The sequence below is a fragment of the Chlamydomonas reinhardtii genome, chromosome 15 (assembly GCF_000002595.2).
Source record: "Chlamydomonas reinhardtii strain CC-503 cw92 mt+ chromosome 15, whole genome shotgun sequence".
Classification (NCBI taxonomy): domain Eukaryota; kingdom Viridiplantae; phylum Chlorophyta; class Chlorophyceae; order Chlamydomonadales; family Chlamydomonadaceae; genus Chlamydomonas; species Chlamydomonas reinhardtii.
This window is the reverse complement of record NC_057018.1, coordinates 259195-275261: the sequence shown is the minus strand read 5'-3', so window position 1 is coordinate 275261 and position 16067 is coordinate 259195. Positions and strand designations below refer to the sequence as shown.

Genomic DNA, 16067 nt, shown 5'->3' with positions numbered 1-16067 from the left:
GTGTGTGTGTGTGTGTGTGTGTGTGTGTGTGTGTGTGTGTGTGTTAAAAAACGAAACGAAAGCCCGTCCGATGACGCGACGGAGTTACTTACCGATACCCACCATTTTACCGAGCGTCGCGTGACCGTCGTGACCCAGGTAGTCATACTTACCCGCGATAAGCCTGGAACCCCACGGGCGACCAGTCGGCCTGACCCCGCGATGCACCTGTATGCGTCCATGCTCCGCACCCTGGGCGCGCTAAACAACGTTTACCCAGCACGCCTAATTCCCAGATTCCCGCCCGCTGGTCGTAGTCGAGCTCTCCTATAGGCAAAAGTGGAAGCATGGGCATAGGGCGGCAGCGAGGAAGTGTCACGCGCATGTGTGTGTGTGTGTGTGTGTGTGTGTGTGTGTGTGTGTGTGTGTGTGTGTGTGTGTGTGTGTGTGTGTGTGTGTGTGTGTGTGTGTGTGTGTGTGTGTGTGTGTGTGTGTGTGTGTGTGTGTGTGTGTGTGTGTGTGTGTGTGTGTGTGTGTGTGTGTGTGTGTGTGTGTGTGTGTGTGCGTATGTGTGCGTATGTGTAGGGGTGGGGATGGGATGGTAGTGTCTGTGTGCGTGCGCGCGCTCGTGTGTGCGTATGTGCGTGCGTGCGCGTGTGTGGGCGTGCGAGTGGGCGTGGGGGCAGGCTGGCGGGCAGGCGAGCGGGCGGGCGGGTGGGCGGGCGGATGGGCGGGCGGGCGGATGGGGGCAGGTGGCAAAGCACACGCGATGCAGCACCCTAACTCCCGTGCCCCGCCTCGCCGTGCCCATCATATTTTAACGCCACTCATGTCTTCACCGCTGGTTAACCACTCCCTCAATCCCGGCCCCCACTTCACGCTCGTCCGCTCGCGCTCGTTTCACTCACGTAAATGTTCGCCCACACACATGTCTTCCCCCTACACTCCGCTCGTTTTCGTTGGTTTTGGTTAGCTTGGGCTGGTATTTACAACCCCCTCCCCCCCACACACACACACACATACACACACACACACACACACACACACACACACACACACACACACACACACACACACACACACACACACACACACACACACACACACACACACACACACACACACACACACACACACGCAGCTCACGGCCACGGTGCGTATGGAGCTGTTCTGCAGCCGCTGCCGCTGCGGCGCGTGCTGGGCGCCCGCCAAGTGGTGACACGCACACGTGCGCGGGCGGGCGGCGTGACGGGGGCCTGGGTGCCTTGCGACGGGGCGGTTATTAGTGACGTGGCAGAGGAAGCATAGGTGCGACGGGGCGGGTGGTGGTGGTGGTGCATTTCCGCCGATGCAGCAGGTGCAGGATGCACGAGGTGTGTGCGACACCAGCAGGGCCTTACACATCTGCTGCCTGCATTGGCTCAGCCTGCTGTTCCTGATGATGAGGACACGGCCGCCTGCACTTCCACAGCTGCCTGCATTTGCACGGGCTGCTTTCGATGATGAGGACACGGCCGCGGTTGAGGCCGTGGCGGGCCGCCGCCGGCTGCTTGACAGGAGCGGGGCGTGCAGTGTGTAGGTGTTAACGGAGCGTGCAAGCATGCATACATGGTGAAAGAGGAGATGTGCTTTGGGCGCAGGGCGGCGGACTGCGTGATGAACGGCTGGCAGAACCAATGGAACTACCGTAGCTGAAAGCCTGTAGCGGTCAACCCATAATGTGCCAGTAATATGTACCGAGATCAGGTAGTAGGTGTGGAGTGTGGGTGAGCATGCAGGGCGGTGCAAGAGCTGTGACATCTGTCTTGTTGAATCCCAGACGTGACCGAAATTGCCAGAGCCAGGAGCATACCCCACATAATGTACACTAAATTTGAAATGGCGAGCACAGTCAGTTGTATCCACGGACAAGTCTCAAACCGGCACCGATGTCTGTTACTATCGGAACCTGCTTACTCCCGAAACGACGTAACGCTTGGGCTCAGGCTGGTAAACCACGAAACGCATTGCCTTCGCGAGCAAACCCGCAGCACAATCGTATCAAGGCAGCGGTGGGCTCGGAGGGTCCGAGGGCCCGCAGGCAGGCGGCTGTGGCCTGGTCGGGAGGGAGGAAGGAAGGGAGGGAGGGAGGAGGAATGGACTGCTGGTGGCAAGAATTGGCGGTTGGGTTGGTTTGTGTGGGTGGCTGAGCGGTTGTGGGGCGCGGCTCTGGTGGATGCTTGACAAAAGCAGATGGCTACTAGGCCGACTAGGCAGTGTAGACTGAGGGGTTTGCATCGTTGCACGGGTTCCTTACACTCCTTAATACTCATCCACCTCGATACACATGTGTACGAATATGTATGAGCAGGACTCGAGTACTCGAGGGACATGCCGCAGCCCTCGAGCATGCTTGAGCGCCCCCCATAAACTCCACCCACCCCCTGCCAAATGTTGCTTTATGATATACCAACCCGGCAATGCGCTTATGTGCCGCAAAGCATCAACAGTGACAGCACAAGCAACTTCGCATCCAATGCTATAAGGGCTGCGCCACATGTACAGCGAGGCACAACGTGTTGCCGGACCTAACCTCCTCTCCCTAATCGCTTGCATCTTTCACCTCGGCCTGTGCTCCGCTGGTTTCGCATTCGGTTGAGGTTTAGTTTGGGCAGGTACACATGGCGTCACGGCCGCCACCGGCTCACACGTGTGGCCCCAGTCCTCATCGTCCTGGTCACCTCTGGTCCACATCTGTGGCGCAGGACCTCTCTCCTCCTATATCAATGGCCAGCAATGCTGCTGCCGCTGCAAGCCTGTAACTCATAAGCCATCCTAACCCATAGCCGGCAGCCTTGCTTGGCAACGACCAGCCACTACCACACTCACATTCCGTACCCCCGCACCAAACAACGCGCCCCGCATTCAATTTACCATGGACTGGGCCTCGCCGTCTATGGACTTCCTTCTTCCACCAAGTACCAAGAGCTGCCAGCCAAAGCCGCTCCCCTTTCCCCATGCCTCACACTCCACACACTCCACAGCGTCACACACACACGCTGCCCTCACAGCGCCCGCAGCGCCCCCAGGCGTTTGAACACGCCACGCCCCACCGCCAGGATCTTCATGGGCGGCTCCCCCGTGCCGTGCCCCGGCACGAAACCCTGGGAGCCATCTCCCGCCCCCGCCACCCCCGCCGCCCCCGCCGCCGCCGCCGCCGTCTCCGCGCCCTGCACGGGGCCCAACGAGCTGCTGGGCGGCGCGGCGGCGGCGGCTGTAGCAGCGTCCAGTGGCTGTAGCACCACCACCTCCACCTCCACCGTCGCCTTCTGCGCCTGCGCCTGTGCCATCTTGTTGCCGCTGCTGCTGCCGTACGCGCCGCCGCCGCCGCTGCTGGTGCCGCTGCTGCCGCTACTGCCGTAGGCGCCGGTGCCGCCGCCGCTGCTACTGCCGGAGGCGGCGGCGCTCTCGCGCAGCGACAGGACGCGGCTGCGAAGGATGAGCTCGGTGTCGGGCGGCGTGGGCTCCTTGAAAATCACCTGAGAGCAAATTTGTGAGTTTGCATATATCTTTTTTACTTTTGGGACAGGACCCCCCTCCACCTTTACGCCAGGAGCCCCCCCACACCGGCGCTGCGCCCCATCCCAAAACATTCCACCCGCCCTCGATTCGCGCTCCTCTGTCAGACTCCAAGACTATAAACAGACTCATTGCGTCTCTCATTCCTCCGACTCACACTCATGGAGGCGGTGAGTGTGAGCGGTGGCCGCGGCAGGCAGCCCTTGTCCATCAGGCACACCGCAGCTGCCCAGTTGCCTGTGTGGATGCCGCGGCGGCGGCAGTTGGCAGTTGGCGGTTGGTGGCACCCCGGGGAAGTTGGAGTGACAGTTAGGCAGGGGGCCCTCTATGAGCCCTCCCACACCCACACCCACACACCCTCTGACCCACACACATAGCCACACCCGCACACCCACCCACCCCCCACCTCCCACACACACCGACCCCCACCTTCCACACACACGGACCCACACCCGCACACCCACCTACAGCAAAACGCACACCCGCACCCGCACCCCCGTATGGGATTGGAGTTGATTTACCCCCCCCCCCCTCCCACACCCCGCACACGCACCCACATCCACACCCATACCTATACCCATACCCACACCCACACGCACCATGGCAGTCCATGAGTGTGGACAGAATACCGCCGTTGACTGCAGGAGGGGTAGCCGTTGCAGGGGGGGCGACAGAGGCGGGGCGAGGGAGAAGTGTGAGCTTCAACGGACCAAACATCACTCAGACACACACAAGCAGATGGCGTACTTGCGTTTGCGTTGTCCCCCAGCCGCCCCTCACTGCGAAGATGCCGGCAAGTGCCCACACCCATCGCCTCTTCTTCCTCCGCGCACTCCCTCAACCATAAGCCCCACTTCCTACGGACTCCCCCGCACAGGCCCGCCGCCGTCTATCCTTTCCCGAACAACCGCAACCAACATCTTGCTGGGCCCTGGCATGCAACCCGCCCCGCCCCCCTCGAGACCTCCTGCACCCACCGATGCCGGGGAAGGCGCAGTAGCGGGAGGGTATGGTCACGCGCGCCTCCAGCCGCCCCAGCCCCTCGCCGGGCATGCGGTGGGAGCGCAGCTGCAATCCGTCGGGGCTGGAGGGGCCTGGAGGCGAGAGAGGGGGCGGTGGTGGGGTGGAGTGGAGGGGTGGGAGCGGACGGAGGGAGGGCAAAGGACCGGAGGGGGGAGCGTGAAGGGAGAATGAAGTGATGAAATTAGAAGAGAGGGGGCGTGAAGGGAGCGGATAGCTCAATCCATTCCCAAAGCAGACGTGAGGATTGCTTGCGGACTACATTGCGTGTGGCATGAGGAGGAACGCAAATGCCCTTTGCCCCCCTGTCACGCCCTGCTACGTTGGGAGTTGCAGGGGCAGGTGGCTCAGGTGACTCCAACCAAAACCACCGCGTCACGGTATGTTCGCTCACCGCATCCAAAGCAGGAGCTCTCCGGGTTGTAGGCCTCCTGTTGAAGCGTGGGGAGCAGGGCGCGTCGGGAGCAGGGCGCGCGGAGAGCAGGTCGCGCGGGAAGCAGGGCGTGGGAAGCAGGGCGCTTGGGGAGCAGGGCGCGCGAGGAGGGTGTAGGGCGTAGGGTAGTGCTTGACAAGAGAGCACGCAGCAGCGATTGCGAGGCATGTGGCCGCCGGAACACAACAAGCTGGTGGTTGCGGGCCAGCACCAAAGTAAGCAGGCTCCTAGCAGAATACATTAAGCACGCAGCACTGAGCACGTTGCCCGCTGGGCTTGCTGGCGGCGGCCGGCGGCTGCCTTCGCCCTACAAGCGCAGCGTCTGTCCCTTGGCGCTTCAGCTTCGCTCGGGTGCAGCTGTGGCCGCAGCAACCCGCCCCCAGGGTAAGACCACGCCGTTCTTACGATAATCTTACCAGTTCCACGAAAGCCCTCCCGCGCACGCACCTGCACTGACAGCTCATCGCCCTCGGGCGTCGGCAGGACGCCCTGAACCACCGCTGGATGGTTCGGCGAGTTGCACGGATTCACGCGGTGCCCGTCCTGTTGCAGCTGCTCCCAGCCCTTGGGACGCCCACTAGAAGACTGGTGCGCTGCTCCGGATTGGTGCCGGACGGTCGCCAGCACGGCTCCAAGGCTTCCGATGTTCGAGACAGGTGTTGCATCGTTGCGGCACGCCGAAACGAGCTGCGGTCCCGCGGTCATCCACGCTGCTAATGCGGAAGGCTGCAAAGCTCCATATGATACTCGTAGCCGACACAACGAGCCAAGCAGCCCCGGAACCTGCGCGGCCAAGCTCCTCGTCGACGACATCGTGCAGCCGAAACGTGCCTAGCCTAACTCTATATTGCGACCTTATATGTCGGACTCGTGTTTCTCTTGAACGCCAAAGAAACCAAAAGACAGCGATAAGTCAGAACTTGGGCAGGTTGCGAGGGGCCTCTATGTCGCCTTCAAAGGGTCGCAGCTGAGCATATTTAGGCAGGTATAGCTAGCGGCTTTGGAATTGGGCGCGACGGCAAATGAGCGCCACGATTCGGCTTTCGGCACGCAGCACGCTTGGCGACACTCCTGCTCGATGGACGGCGTTCTGACCATTCCTGACCCGTGCGGCCATTTCCCGGCCGCCGCTGGTCGCCATCGCCTGCCAACTGGCCTCTGCTCAATACCCCTCAGCACAGCGTCCAGCCCATAGAAGACAGCGGATGAATAAGCAAAGTCTTGGCGTGGCACTTGCAGGGTGTGGCCGTGTGGCAAGGCGATAGCCCGCATCCTTTAGGCACTCAACTTGCCATGCCAACAACTCCCTCGCGCCCAGCCAGCCCGGCCCACAACCCCGGCTTGCCTGGGAATCCATATCGCAACCCACACCCCCTGGCGCTGCACGCGCTGCTAGCTCTGGCGTTAGTAGGCTCCTCCCACGCACGCGCACACGATCAAAATCCAGGAGTCAAAGTTACAGGCCGGCAGGTGCTGCCCATGCACCCCCGCAGCCTAACGTTTATTGCAGGGTCATTTAGTAATGTTGTTGCATGCGCGGCACTGGCAGATTGAAGCCTTGCAGAAAGCAGCACCCATGAGCTGAGGAACTCGGTAGGCTGTGCGAGGCCGGGGCAGCCGGGAGCCGTTCGCATCTGGCCATCTGGTGTCGGGCACTATGCCACCCAGCGCCTGCACTGCCCCAGCATAACAAGTATCTATAGCTCAACAACACACGGCACTTACGGCCTAGGGTTGGTCATCTGGCCATCATCTGGGGTCGTGTACGGGGGCGGCGCAATCCCATGCGTCACACATTCTCCTCTAGCTAATTGCATGGTGCCTCCCAACAGTCCCAAGCACACAGCTCCAAGAGTCCCGATGACCGGTGTCCCCTCAGATTCAGAGAGCAGTGTTCATTCCATCAACAAAGGAGGCCAGTTCCCGCTATGCCACCCAGTGCCTGCACTGCACTGCCCAAGCATAACAAGCATCTATAGCCCAACAACAAACCGGCACACACTTCGCCGACACACACACGCGCCGTTCGCTGAGCATCTCCAACCTGCGACTTGCTTGGCTCTCAGCGCAATTTCATTAACATCCTGCATCGGCTAAGCGAACTCGTGATTGCCCGCCAGCCTGGTGCTGACTGCTGCCAGCCAGGTGCATGTGCCTCCGCCAAATCCCAGCTCGCCTCCTCAATCACGGCGTGCAGGCGCGCCCACCCCTCCTCCCGCCGCACCTCAGCTGCATCCTAGGCGACTTCACCTACCTGCCTTAACACTGTCCCATCGGCCATCGCACTCCCGCCGCACCCAGGCAGCAGCTGCCGCGGCCTGGGCCGGGAAGCGGCGGCGGCGGCCCACGCCTCCTGCCCCTCCGGATCCTCCTCCGCCTCAGCCGCCGCCTCCTCCTCCAGGACGCGCTCGCATCTGTAGCCACAGCGTTACTCGCGGGAGCATGTAGTATGCTCCATGGCCGCCAGCTGTCACGGTCGCGATCGCGTGTTCGAGGCAGGGCAGGGGCGCGGGCAGGTGCCGCATCACCCAGTCGGCGACGGGCGGGTTGCGCGCGATTACCTCCCACACGTCCGCGTCTGTGTAGGCCTGTGTATGGTACGGCATGCGGCAGGGTCCGCGGATTGCGGCAGAACGCAACATACCTGAATCTAATGCAAAGTACGGTCTTGGCAAAACCGTAGCTGTGTTACGGCCGGGAGTGGTCGAAAGCGGTGCTCGCGTGGCGAAGCTGACAAAGCTGGGCGTGGTGTGGAGTTGTGTAAATCGTACGCGTGCCGGCGGTTTGGGGCCCAGGCCCCATGCCTTCCTGTGCCTCCTCGCCGACTGAGTGCGGCCTTTAACAATGCTGCAGTTCGTTATGACCTCTGTTGACGCAATCCGCTGACACAAAACCTTCCTGAGCTGGCACAATATCTGGTTCCTCAGCTGGACAAAACTTTACTTTGGGCGGCCGCGCGAACTCCTACTACCAGCCGCTAGCACCAGTGGCTGCCTCTGATACAGTACGCGCCACCCAACTCGCCCAGCGCCTGAAGCCCTCACCATCATCTTAGCTCGCCATGCAGTACGACGGCTCAGGGCACAGCCCGCACGGGCTGCTCAGTTTTTAACTCTCACGCGCCAACCGCAAGCGACACGCCCCACACACACGTGCGCGAGCTGCCAATCCCGGCGCCCACGAGCAAGTTCCGCATTAATCTCCATAACATCGCTACCGCACACAGGCGTCGCCGACACGGACGCGAGCATAAGCACGCATCGTTGAGCCAAAGCATCCGCTAGCTTGAAAAGCAAATCAAGAGGTGACATGTTTCGTAATCACCAGGATAGCCTCAATGTTGCTGGGTCCCTGCGGCCACTGCCCAACCGCTACGCAATGTCGGCGGCAGCTATCCCGCAGTGCCATTGCTGCGCGCGAATTACCTGCCTCATCCGAAATCGCTTCGCCACTGCCGCGTCGCGCTTCCTGCCGAGCCACGATGCCTTTCCCATGTCAGTACGCGCAGATAAAGTCAGCCGCCGCAAGTGCATGCCACCCGGGCCCTAGATAAAGCAGCGTGGGGTGAGCTGCAGGGCGGGCTGGCGCCTTCCCTCCGCTCCTGCCCCACATCAATTCCGACGAATGGCAGATGTCGCCTACTGCATTAGGCCACAGATTGGCGCTGATTCCGTCCCCTCCGTGAAGCGGCGCCAGGTCCGGTGCCCACATGGCCCCCTCCCATGCGCTGCCGCTGTTAACCGTGTGATGCTTTCGGTAACCAAAGTAACCGCACATACGTTGATCACAAACAGATCCACCCCCACACACACGCAGCCACGCGCACTCTGTCCACCCACGCATACTCCCACAAGTTTTACCAATGCTGCCCGCGCCTTGCGCCACGCGCCTCGCTCTGCAGCCGTGCAGCCACAGCGGCTCGCGCGTGCGCACGTGACCCCGGCAGTCAGTTCGGATAGCACGCACACAACTGGTAAAAGCTCACTAAAATTACGACATGCATCCCCGCGGGCCCGGCCGCCTGCCTGCCCCATGCATTGTGTCTGGGGTACCGCCGCGCGCTGCCTAGGCCCCGTCCTTCAAATAAAGTCGCATTTCAAGGCATCCCCAACTATCAGCGCAGCCTCGCCGCACATGCGGCACCGGCGCAGATTCTAAAGCTCGCTTGGGCAAGTGACATACTCGTGGATGGATAGTCGTTGCCGCCAGCCCCACGCAACCCACAGATGTCAGCACTCGGAACGTGGGCCCAGCTGAGACGCCTCGCGCACCCGCCGTCGTCGCTGCGGGTGGCGCCGCCACCGGGCGCGCCGTGCATCAAGGTTTGTTTGGGCGCACCAAGTTTGACTCGTGTGACGCATGGCGGCGTCCGCGGGCGCCCAGCACGGCTCGCCCAACCAACAGGCAGGGTGGCGGAGGAGGGCGCAGGGTCGCGCAGCGCAACCGAAATGAGCGCTGCGCCCTCCCAGACCGCCAAGGCCGCACAGCTGCTGCTGCCGCTGCTGCTGCTGCTGTCAGCCTGCCTGCCTGTCCGCCTGCCTGCCTCGCCTGGCCTCGCCTGGCGGGGCCACTCAAGCAGTACCAGCGCGCTGCTTACCGGCTGAAGCCGGGGCCGGCAGGGCCGCGCTGCCCGCCGTCAAGCATGCCGCTGCCAGCCCGGCCGCCGCCGCCGCCGTTGCCGTAGCGGCTGACCGCGTTGATGGGGAGCGAGCCCTGCCCCTGCAGCCCGCCGCCACCCATGCCGTCGCCGGGGCCGCCCAGCCCGCCCGGGCCGCCACCCATGCCGCCCGGCCCGCCCATCCCCAGGCCGCCGCCGCCGCCCGGTCCCGACATGCTCAGGTTGAGCGTGGCCCCTCCGCCGCCCTGCGGCCCGCCCTTGCCAAACATGCCGCCACCGTGGCCGCCGCCCAGCCCTCCAGGCCCCCCGAGGCCGCCGTTGCCCAGCTGGCCGCCGAGCCCTCCGCCGCCCATCGGGCCGCCGGGGCCGCCTAGGCCGCCAAGGCCGCCGCCGCCGAGTCCTCCGCCGCCCATGCTGTTTCCGAGGCCGCCGGGGCCGCCCAGCCCGCCCATGCCGCCGGCCATGCCGCCGCCGCCGCCCATGCCGCCCATCCCCTTGGGCCCGCCGCCGCCCAGCAGGTCGGGCGACATGGTGCCGCCGGCGCCGTGGAGCCCGCCGGACCCCATGCCGTTGTCCATCAGGCCTTTGGACATGCCGCTCAGGCTGTTCGGGACGGGATGGAGGGATCGCAAACATTGGTACAGAGAGGGGGGACAGGTTAAGAAGAAGCGCAGTTGTAGGGGGAAGGAGGAAACGAGGACAGGGCGGATACCAGGGCAGGAGACGGCACGTGGGGAACCAAGGGCCACAGCCTGGCGGTCGGACCGGCATGATGAGGATGATGCGGAGCGCAGCGTGCCAGGCAACCAACGCACCCACCACCACGCATAGCACTGGACATGAGGGCAGGGGGAGACAGCGCCACTGCCCAGGGAAGACCACCGGGGAAGACCCACCTCGAGGACATGCCGTGCGGGCCCTGGCCGAACACGCCGCCCAGCCCGCCGCCGGCCTTGCCCATGTCGCCTCCGCCGCCGCCTCCGCTCATGCCGCCCATCATCTGCCCCGCCTGCTGCCGCGCCATCGCCGCCGCCTGCAGGCTCTGCAGCTCCTGCTTCACCGCCGCCGCGCTCATGCTGCCGCCGGGCCCCACCTCCGCCCCGCGCATGCCCGGGCCGTCCATGCCGCCGCCGGGCCCTCCCGGCCCCATCATGCCACCCATCTCCACCACCGCGCCAAAGGGGTTGAGCCGCTGCTGGCCGCCCTGGGCCATGCCGCCCATGCCTCCGGGCCCGCCCATCCCGCCACTGCCCATTCCGCCCAGGCTGCCTGCCGGACCGAGGTCATGCTGCTGCTGCTGCTGCTGTTGTTGTTGTTGTTGCTGTTGTTGTTGTTGCTGCTGCTGCTGCTGCAGCAGGGCCACCTTGTCGCCGGGGCCGCCGCCGGACGCGAACTGCTGATGAAGCAACATGGCGTCCTGCGGCGTCAGCGTGCCGCCGCCGCCGCCGCCCTGGCCGCCGCCGCCGCCACCACCGCCGCCGCCCATTCCGCTCATCATCATGTCGAGTGGGTCGCCGCTGCCCATTCTGTGGGGTAGGTGAGAGGGGGGACGAAGCGCGGGCGGGCGGTTGTGCAAAGGAAAATGAGCGGGAGCGTTCGGAGGAGCAAGCAGGCAAGGCAGGCGGCAGGCCACATGTGGCAGGAGACGGAGGCGTCACGGGGGTCACTGGAAGCGGCACTGCAGAGCGCACAAGCACCACAGCGTCAAGCAACTGGACGGCATGCCATAACTCCCACGCAACATCCGAACCCCCCGGGCCGGCCCACGCCTCACGACGGCAGCGGTGCATGCAGACCGCAGTCCCGGACTCACCCGCCCTGGCCGCCGCCCAGGCCGCCCATCGGGCCGCCCATGCCACCCATGCCGCCGCCGCCCATGCCGCCGGGGCCGCCCATGCCGCCCGGCCCCGCGCCCACGGGCCCGCCTGCCCCCGTGCCCACGCCGCCTGGCCCGCCGGCAGGCACGCTGGCGCCGTCCTTGCCAAACACCAGCGCCAGCACGTTGGACAGCGCCAATACGTCGCAGTGGTAGGGGAAGGCCTCCACCACGAACAGCGCCGCCTGCGTGCGGAATGGATATAGTTGCAAACGTTACGTTGCAACTACTATTGTCGCGGGCTGACTGCACCTTCATCCCGCTCATACCGTTTCTCATAACATGAATGTCGCGCCAGGCATGACGAGTGTGGAGGCAACGCGCGATGCGGTTAGCGGCGGGCTGCACCCGGGATGGAAAGATCGCTGGCTCGCGGCGCGGCATGGGTGCCGAGCGCGCCACTTCCCGCCACCGGATGCGCAACAGCCCCGCCCCCCTGCCTTCTGCCTGGCTGCACGCCCGCCTTGCCTGGCTGCGCGCCCAGCCTCCCCGCACAGCCTGCGCTCCCACCCCCACCACGGAGCCCGCCTTTGCGCAGCCATAGCCTCTCCGCCACTACACCCTCGCCCGCCCGCCTGCCTGCCCGCCATCCCTCATCAACCCCGCATCAACCCCGCCCCCCTCCCCTGGCACTGGGTTTGGTTTAGTTTGGGCTGGTATCTACAACATGCACCCCCGCCCCCCGCCTCCGCCCCCTCACCTGCACGGGGCTCAGCACCTGGTACAGCACCTCCGCCCCATCAACCCCGCCCGCCCGCCCCTGCTCCCCAACCTCTCATCAACACCCCCGCCCTCTTGCTCCCCCTCATCCACACCCCGGCCCCCCGCCCCCACCTCGTACCTGCACGGGGCTGAGCACCTGGTACAGCACCTTGAGGAAAAGCTCCATCACCGTCTTCTGCTCGCGCAGCAGCGACTCCTGCGGCGTGTGCGGCGGGGCGGGGTCGCATTCATGATTAATAAAGAAGAACCGCAGTTGTAGCCATGAGGGGCGCGGGGCGCGTGTCAGACACGGGTGCAGGTGCAGAGCTGTCGTTAGGCTCGTAGTGCGGCGTGGGGTGCCCCAGGCACTGCCTCAGGCGGGGCGAGCGTTGCGCGGCACGTGCCCATTGCGAACCCCGGCCCCCGCCCGCCGCAGCGGAAGCGCCCGCGTCCGGCCCTCGTGTGCGCACGCCCCTCCCCTCCTCCTGACGCGTGATGGACACGCCTCCCTCCTGCTCCGCCAGCCAGGCCAGCTGCCGCCACCTGCCAAACCGCCCCTGCCAACTACCCCATCCCCATCCCCAGCCTCAGCAGCAGCACCAGCACCGACAGCAGCCCCAGCAGCAGCCCCAGGCGGCACCACCCCCAGCACCCCCAGCACCCACCTTGAACATCTCCACCACCCGCTGCAGCAGCAGCGCGTTGCGTGCAAAGTACAGGTAGCCGTGCTGGATAAGCACCGACCTGTATGTGTGTGTGTGTGTGGAGGGGGGTTACATTCATGATTAGTTAAGGAAGTGGTAGACGGTAGACCATCTTGCGGAACATGAAGCGTTACCGAGATGTTGACCCGGGGGGTTACATGCATTAAGTTTTTCGAAGTGAAGTCGTAGCCAGGGGGGAGCGGCGTGTCCGACATGCGGGTGAGCGCATGCGGCCGGCAGCGAGGCCGGCCGGCCTCCCTCCCGCCCGCCCGCTGGTCCATGCTTCAGCTTCAGTCCGGCTGCAGACTCGCGCGTAGCGCTTCCCTCCTCCTCCCCACCACCGCCCGACCCGCTCTTCCCTGGTCCCGTGGCCTTCCTCCACCCGCGCCACAATGGCAGCCCCCATCGCCACGCGGCTTCTCCTCAATTCCCTTGAAGACCTTCCTTCAAAGCCCTGACACATGAACCTTAGGACCAACGACCCCCTGACCCAACAACCCCCTGACCCAAAATCCGTGCACCCAAGAACCCAAGAGCCCCCAAGCCCCCCCCAGTGCATCCTGTACCGGTTTTCCAAACATCCTTGCACCCCCCCCCGTCGATTCTCTTGAAGGCCTTCCTTCAAAACCCTGACTCATGAACCCTAGGACCAACGAACCCCTGACCCAAAATCCGTGCACCCAAGAACCCAAGAGCCCCCATGCCCCCCCCCCCGGGGCCCAGCACCCACATGTTGGACACCTCCTCTGCGCCCATGCCCGCGGGGCTGGTGCTGCAGGCCGCCTGCGTCAGCTCCGCCGCCTGCCGCGCAATGGTGGCGCGCTCCTGCAGCAGGATCTGCATCTTCGCCACGTGCAGCTCGCGCGCGTGCAGGATGGACAGCACCTGCGTGCGGGGTGCGTTGGGGGGCATGTTCGGAGATGGAGGTGGTGGTGGGTGGAGGCGGGGCTGGGTGGCGAGGCGGGGCGGTTCCAGGCGCGGCCAAGCAGACGATGCCGGTGCTTGGGCGCCATCGCAACTCGGAAGCAGCGAGCATGCAGATTCAACCCAACTCTCCCGCTTGAAGCCCAGCACCGCTGCAACCCCCACGACGCCGCTGCGCCGCAACCCTTGAGCCATCCGCCGCAACCCGTGCTGCGCCACCGCCAGCACCACTGCCAGCGCCGCCTCCTCCTGCCTCCTCGTCCTCTTCCTCATCCTGCCTCCTCATCCTCATCCTGCCTCCTGGCGCCCCCCCATCGCCGCACCTGTAGGTTGGACAGCTGCAGCTGCGCGATGACGTTGATCCAGTGGCTCTTGTCCAGCTCCCAGTCGGTGGTGGTGGTGTTGGAGTAGTCCTTGGAGATGGTGTCCAGCACGAAGGGCGTCTCGGGCTTGAGGATCTGCAGGCATACCTTGCTGATGGTGTGCACCAGCGCCTTGATGTCCGCCGTGACCTTCTCAGGCAGGTTCTTGCCTGTGTGTGCGTGTGTGTTTGGGGGGAGTGCACAGTGATGCGGTGGGAAACCGTGGGGCGAGGTGGTGGGGTTGTGCGCCGGGTGGGTGAAGGCTTGTCACGAGGTGGTGTGGCATAGTGGCACGCATGGGGAGGCCGACTCAAACGGGCAAGCACGCCAGGAGACACAGCGAATTTGCAGCAGTGGCACGGGGGATGCACAGCAGCTGAAACGGTGTGTTTGTCGACAAACACACTGGTTATTTCCGTCCCGGGCTTGGTGGTGGGCGCGCACGTACGCTGCTGAGCCCCCCAGCACGCCACGGGCCCCGTCCGCACTTCCCCTTCACGCACACGAACCTGTAATGTCATAGCTATGCAGGTTCGAGATGACTAGGTAGTCCTTAAGCGACTGGACCGACGAGCAGTACGCCTGCTTGAGCTCCTGCTCAGTTATGTGCGGCTGCTGCCCGCCTGCACTCCCGGCCGGCTCTGCAAACCACGTTCAAACACATGTACAGTGTCAGCACTCATGCTATGCCCAAGCCATTCACGTTCAACAAGCGCAACCGTAACACGCCCCGCACCGTTCTGCTTCATCGCGACCAGCTGTTTCATACGCGCCAGCTCGTTGTCCTTCTCCTTCAGCGCCATCTCGAGCATCATAGAGTGCTCGCTCAGCTGCGCATATCGATTTTGGAGCTCGGGCGGCGCCTGAACGCACGGCGTGTTTTGCGGGCTGGTTGTCCCCGCGCCATCAGCCATGTCTCGCACTCTTTTTTGCCCGCGACCGCTGCTACTGCGAGACATGAATGAACAGGGAGGTAACGAATGAATTAGTCTCGTCCCGTCTCGCCTGGGTCAAAAAGTTGCTACGCCGTGATGAGTTTGCGGCCTGTCCTAGCAGCTTCAGGCATCCCAAACATTGAGCCAGTGTAACACATCAGCCATGTTTAGGATATTTAGGCCAGCCTGCAAAGCGCCCTCAGCAGAGGCCAGACAGCGCGTCAAGGCTAGCGGCACGCCTCAACAAGAAAGAGCGCGGTAGCTGACGCTTTCCATAAATTAGAGCATCACCGATTAGCCTCAACCAGCCAGGCCCTCCCCGTCACAGCCCCCGAGCGGTTTCTTATGACTCGGGCGCAAAAGCCAACGCTCCGTCAGCCCCTCACCAACCTGGGCAGCTGCTGTTGCTGCTGTTGCTGTCCGCCCTGCTGCTGCTGCTGCATCTCGCGCTTGCTGCGCGTACTAGTCGTCGTCACCTCGGAGTCGCCCCCAGGCTCCCCCTCCGGAGCTCCCGCAGGTGTTGGGGGCCTTGGGCCCGCCTGTGGGGCTTGCGGAGCGCCTCCTCCATCCTTGGTGTTGTTGTTCTGCTCCGTCGTCGTCGTGTAGGACCCAAGCAGGGCAGCATTTTGCCCAAGACCCTGCCCGGGTTCGCCGTGCATATCGCCTCCTGGATGCATTCTGGCCGCTTGGTGGCCAAAGACAAAACTAGCTGACGATCATCCTTGCGAAGTAAGGTCTGTTCGCTTAATAAGCTGTGTGTCTTGGGCACGTAACAGTGCAAACTCAGGCGCTTCACAAACAGCTAAATAAAATGGGAAGTTTTGTAATGAATCTAACGGCGATATAGGAGTGGCAGTGAAACCCCGAAGCAGAGTCAACGCGGCGACGCCCATCGCAGCCAAGGAGCGGGCCATGGTGCAGGCCATCGTTGCTGGCGAGCCAGCGCCTTGCCCGTA

The 16067-nt window shown here is 63.9% G+C and overlaps 3 protein-coding genes across 3 annotated transcripts in view; 1 reads left to right on the top strand and 2 right to left on the bottom strand.

Moving 5' to 3' along the window:
- The window catches only part of CHLRE_15g640901v5 (uncharacterized protein), a 6356-nt gene extending 4431 nt beyond the window's left edge, over nt 1–1925 (top strand). Inside the window, exon 7 of the mRNA XM_043070655.1 lies at nt 1121–1925. Within this exon, the coding sequence (XP_042916378.1) occupies nt 1121–1198 (78 nt within the window). The 3' untranslated portion in view covers nt 1199–1925. The remainder of the gene's footprint in view (nt 1–1120) is intronic.
- Nucleotides 1926–2237: 312 nt separating this feature from the next.
- On the bottom strand, nt 2238–6059 carry CHLRE_15g640900v5 (uncharacterized protein). Its single transcript, XM_043070654.1, has 6 exons — nt 5438–6059; nt 4952–4988; nt 4515–4631; nt 4137–4175; nt 3695–3774; nt 2238–3497 (listed from the first exon to the last, which is right to left on the bottom strand). Exons 1-6 carry the CDS (start codon nt 5693–5695, stop codon nt 3024–3026), a joined length of 1005 nt encoding a protein of 334 aa, XP_042916377.1. The 5' UTR covers nt 5696–6059; the 3' UTR covers nt 2238–3023.
- Nucleotides 6060–7915: 1856 nt separating this feature from the next.
- On the bottom strand, nt 7916–15939 carry CHLRE_15g640850v5 (uncharacterized protein). The gene is made up of 10 exons (XM_043070653.1): nt 15502–15939; nt 14913–15124; nt 14686–14817; nt 14138–14346; nt 13621–13775; nt 12852–12930; nt 12326–12403; nt 11422–11669; nt 10505–11134; nt 7916–10211 (listed from the first exon to the last, which is right to left on the bottom strand). Exons 1-10 carry the CDS (start codon nt 15786–15788, stop codon nt 9584–9586), a joined length of 2658 nt encoding a protein of 885 aa, XP_042916376.1. The 5' UTR covers nt 15789–15939; the 3' UTR covers nt 7916–9583.
- Nucleotides 15940–16067: the final 128 nt, after the last annotated feature.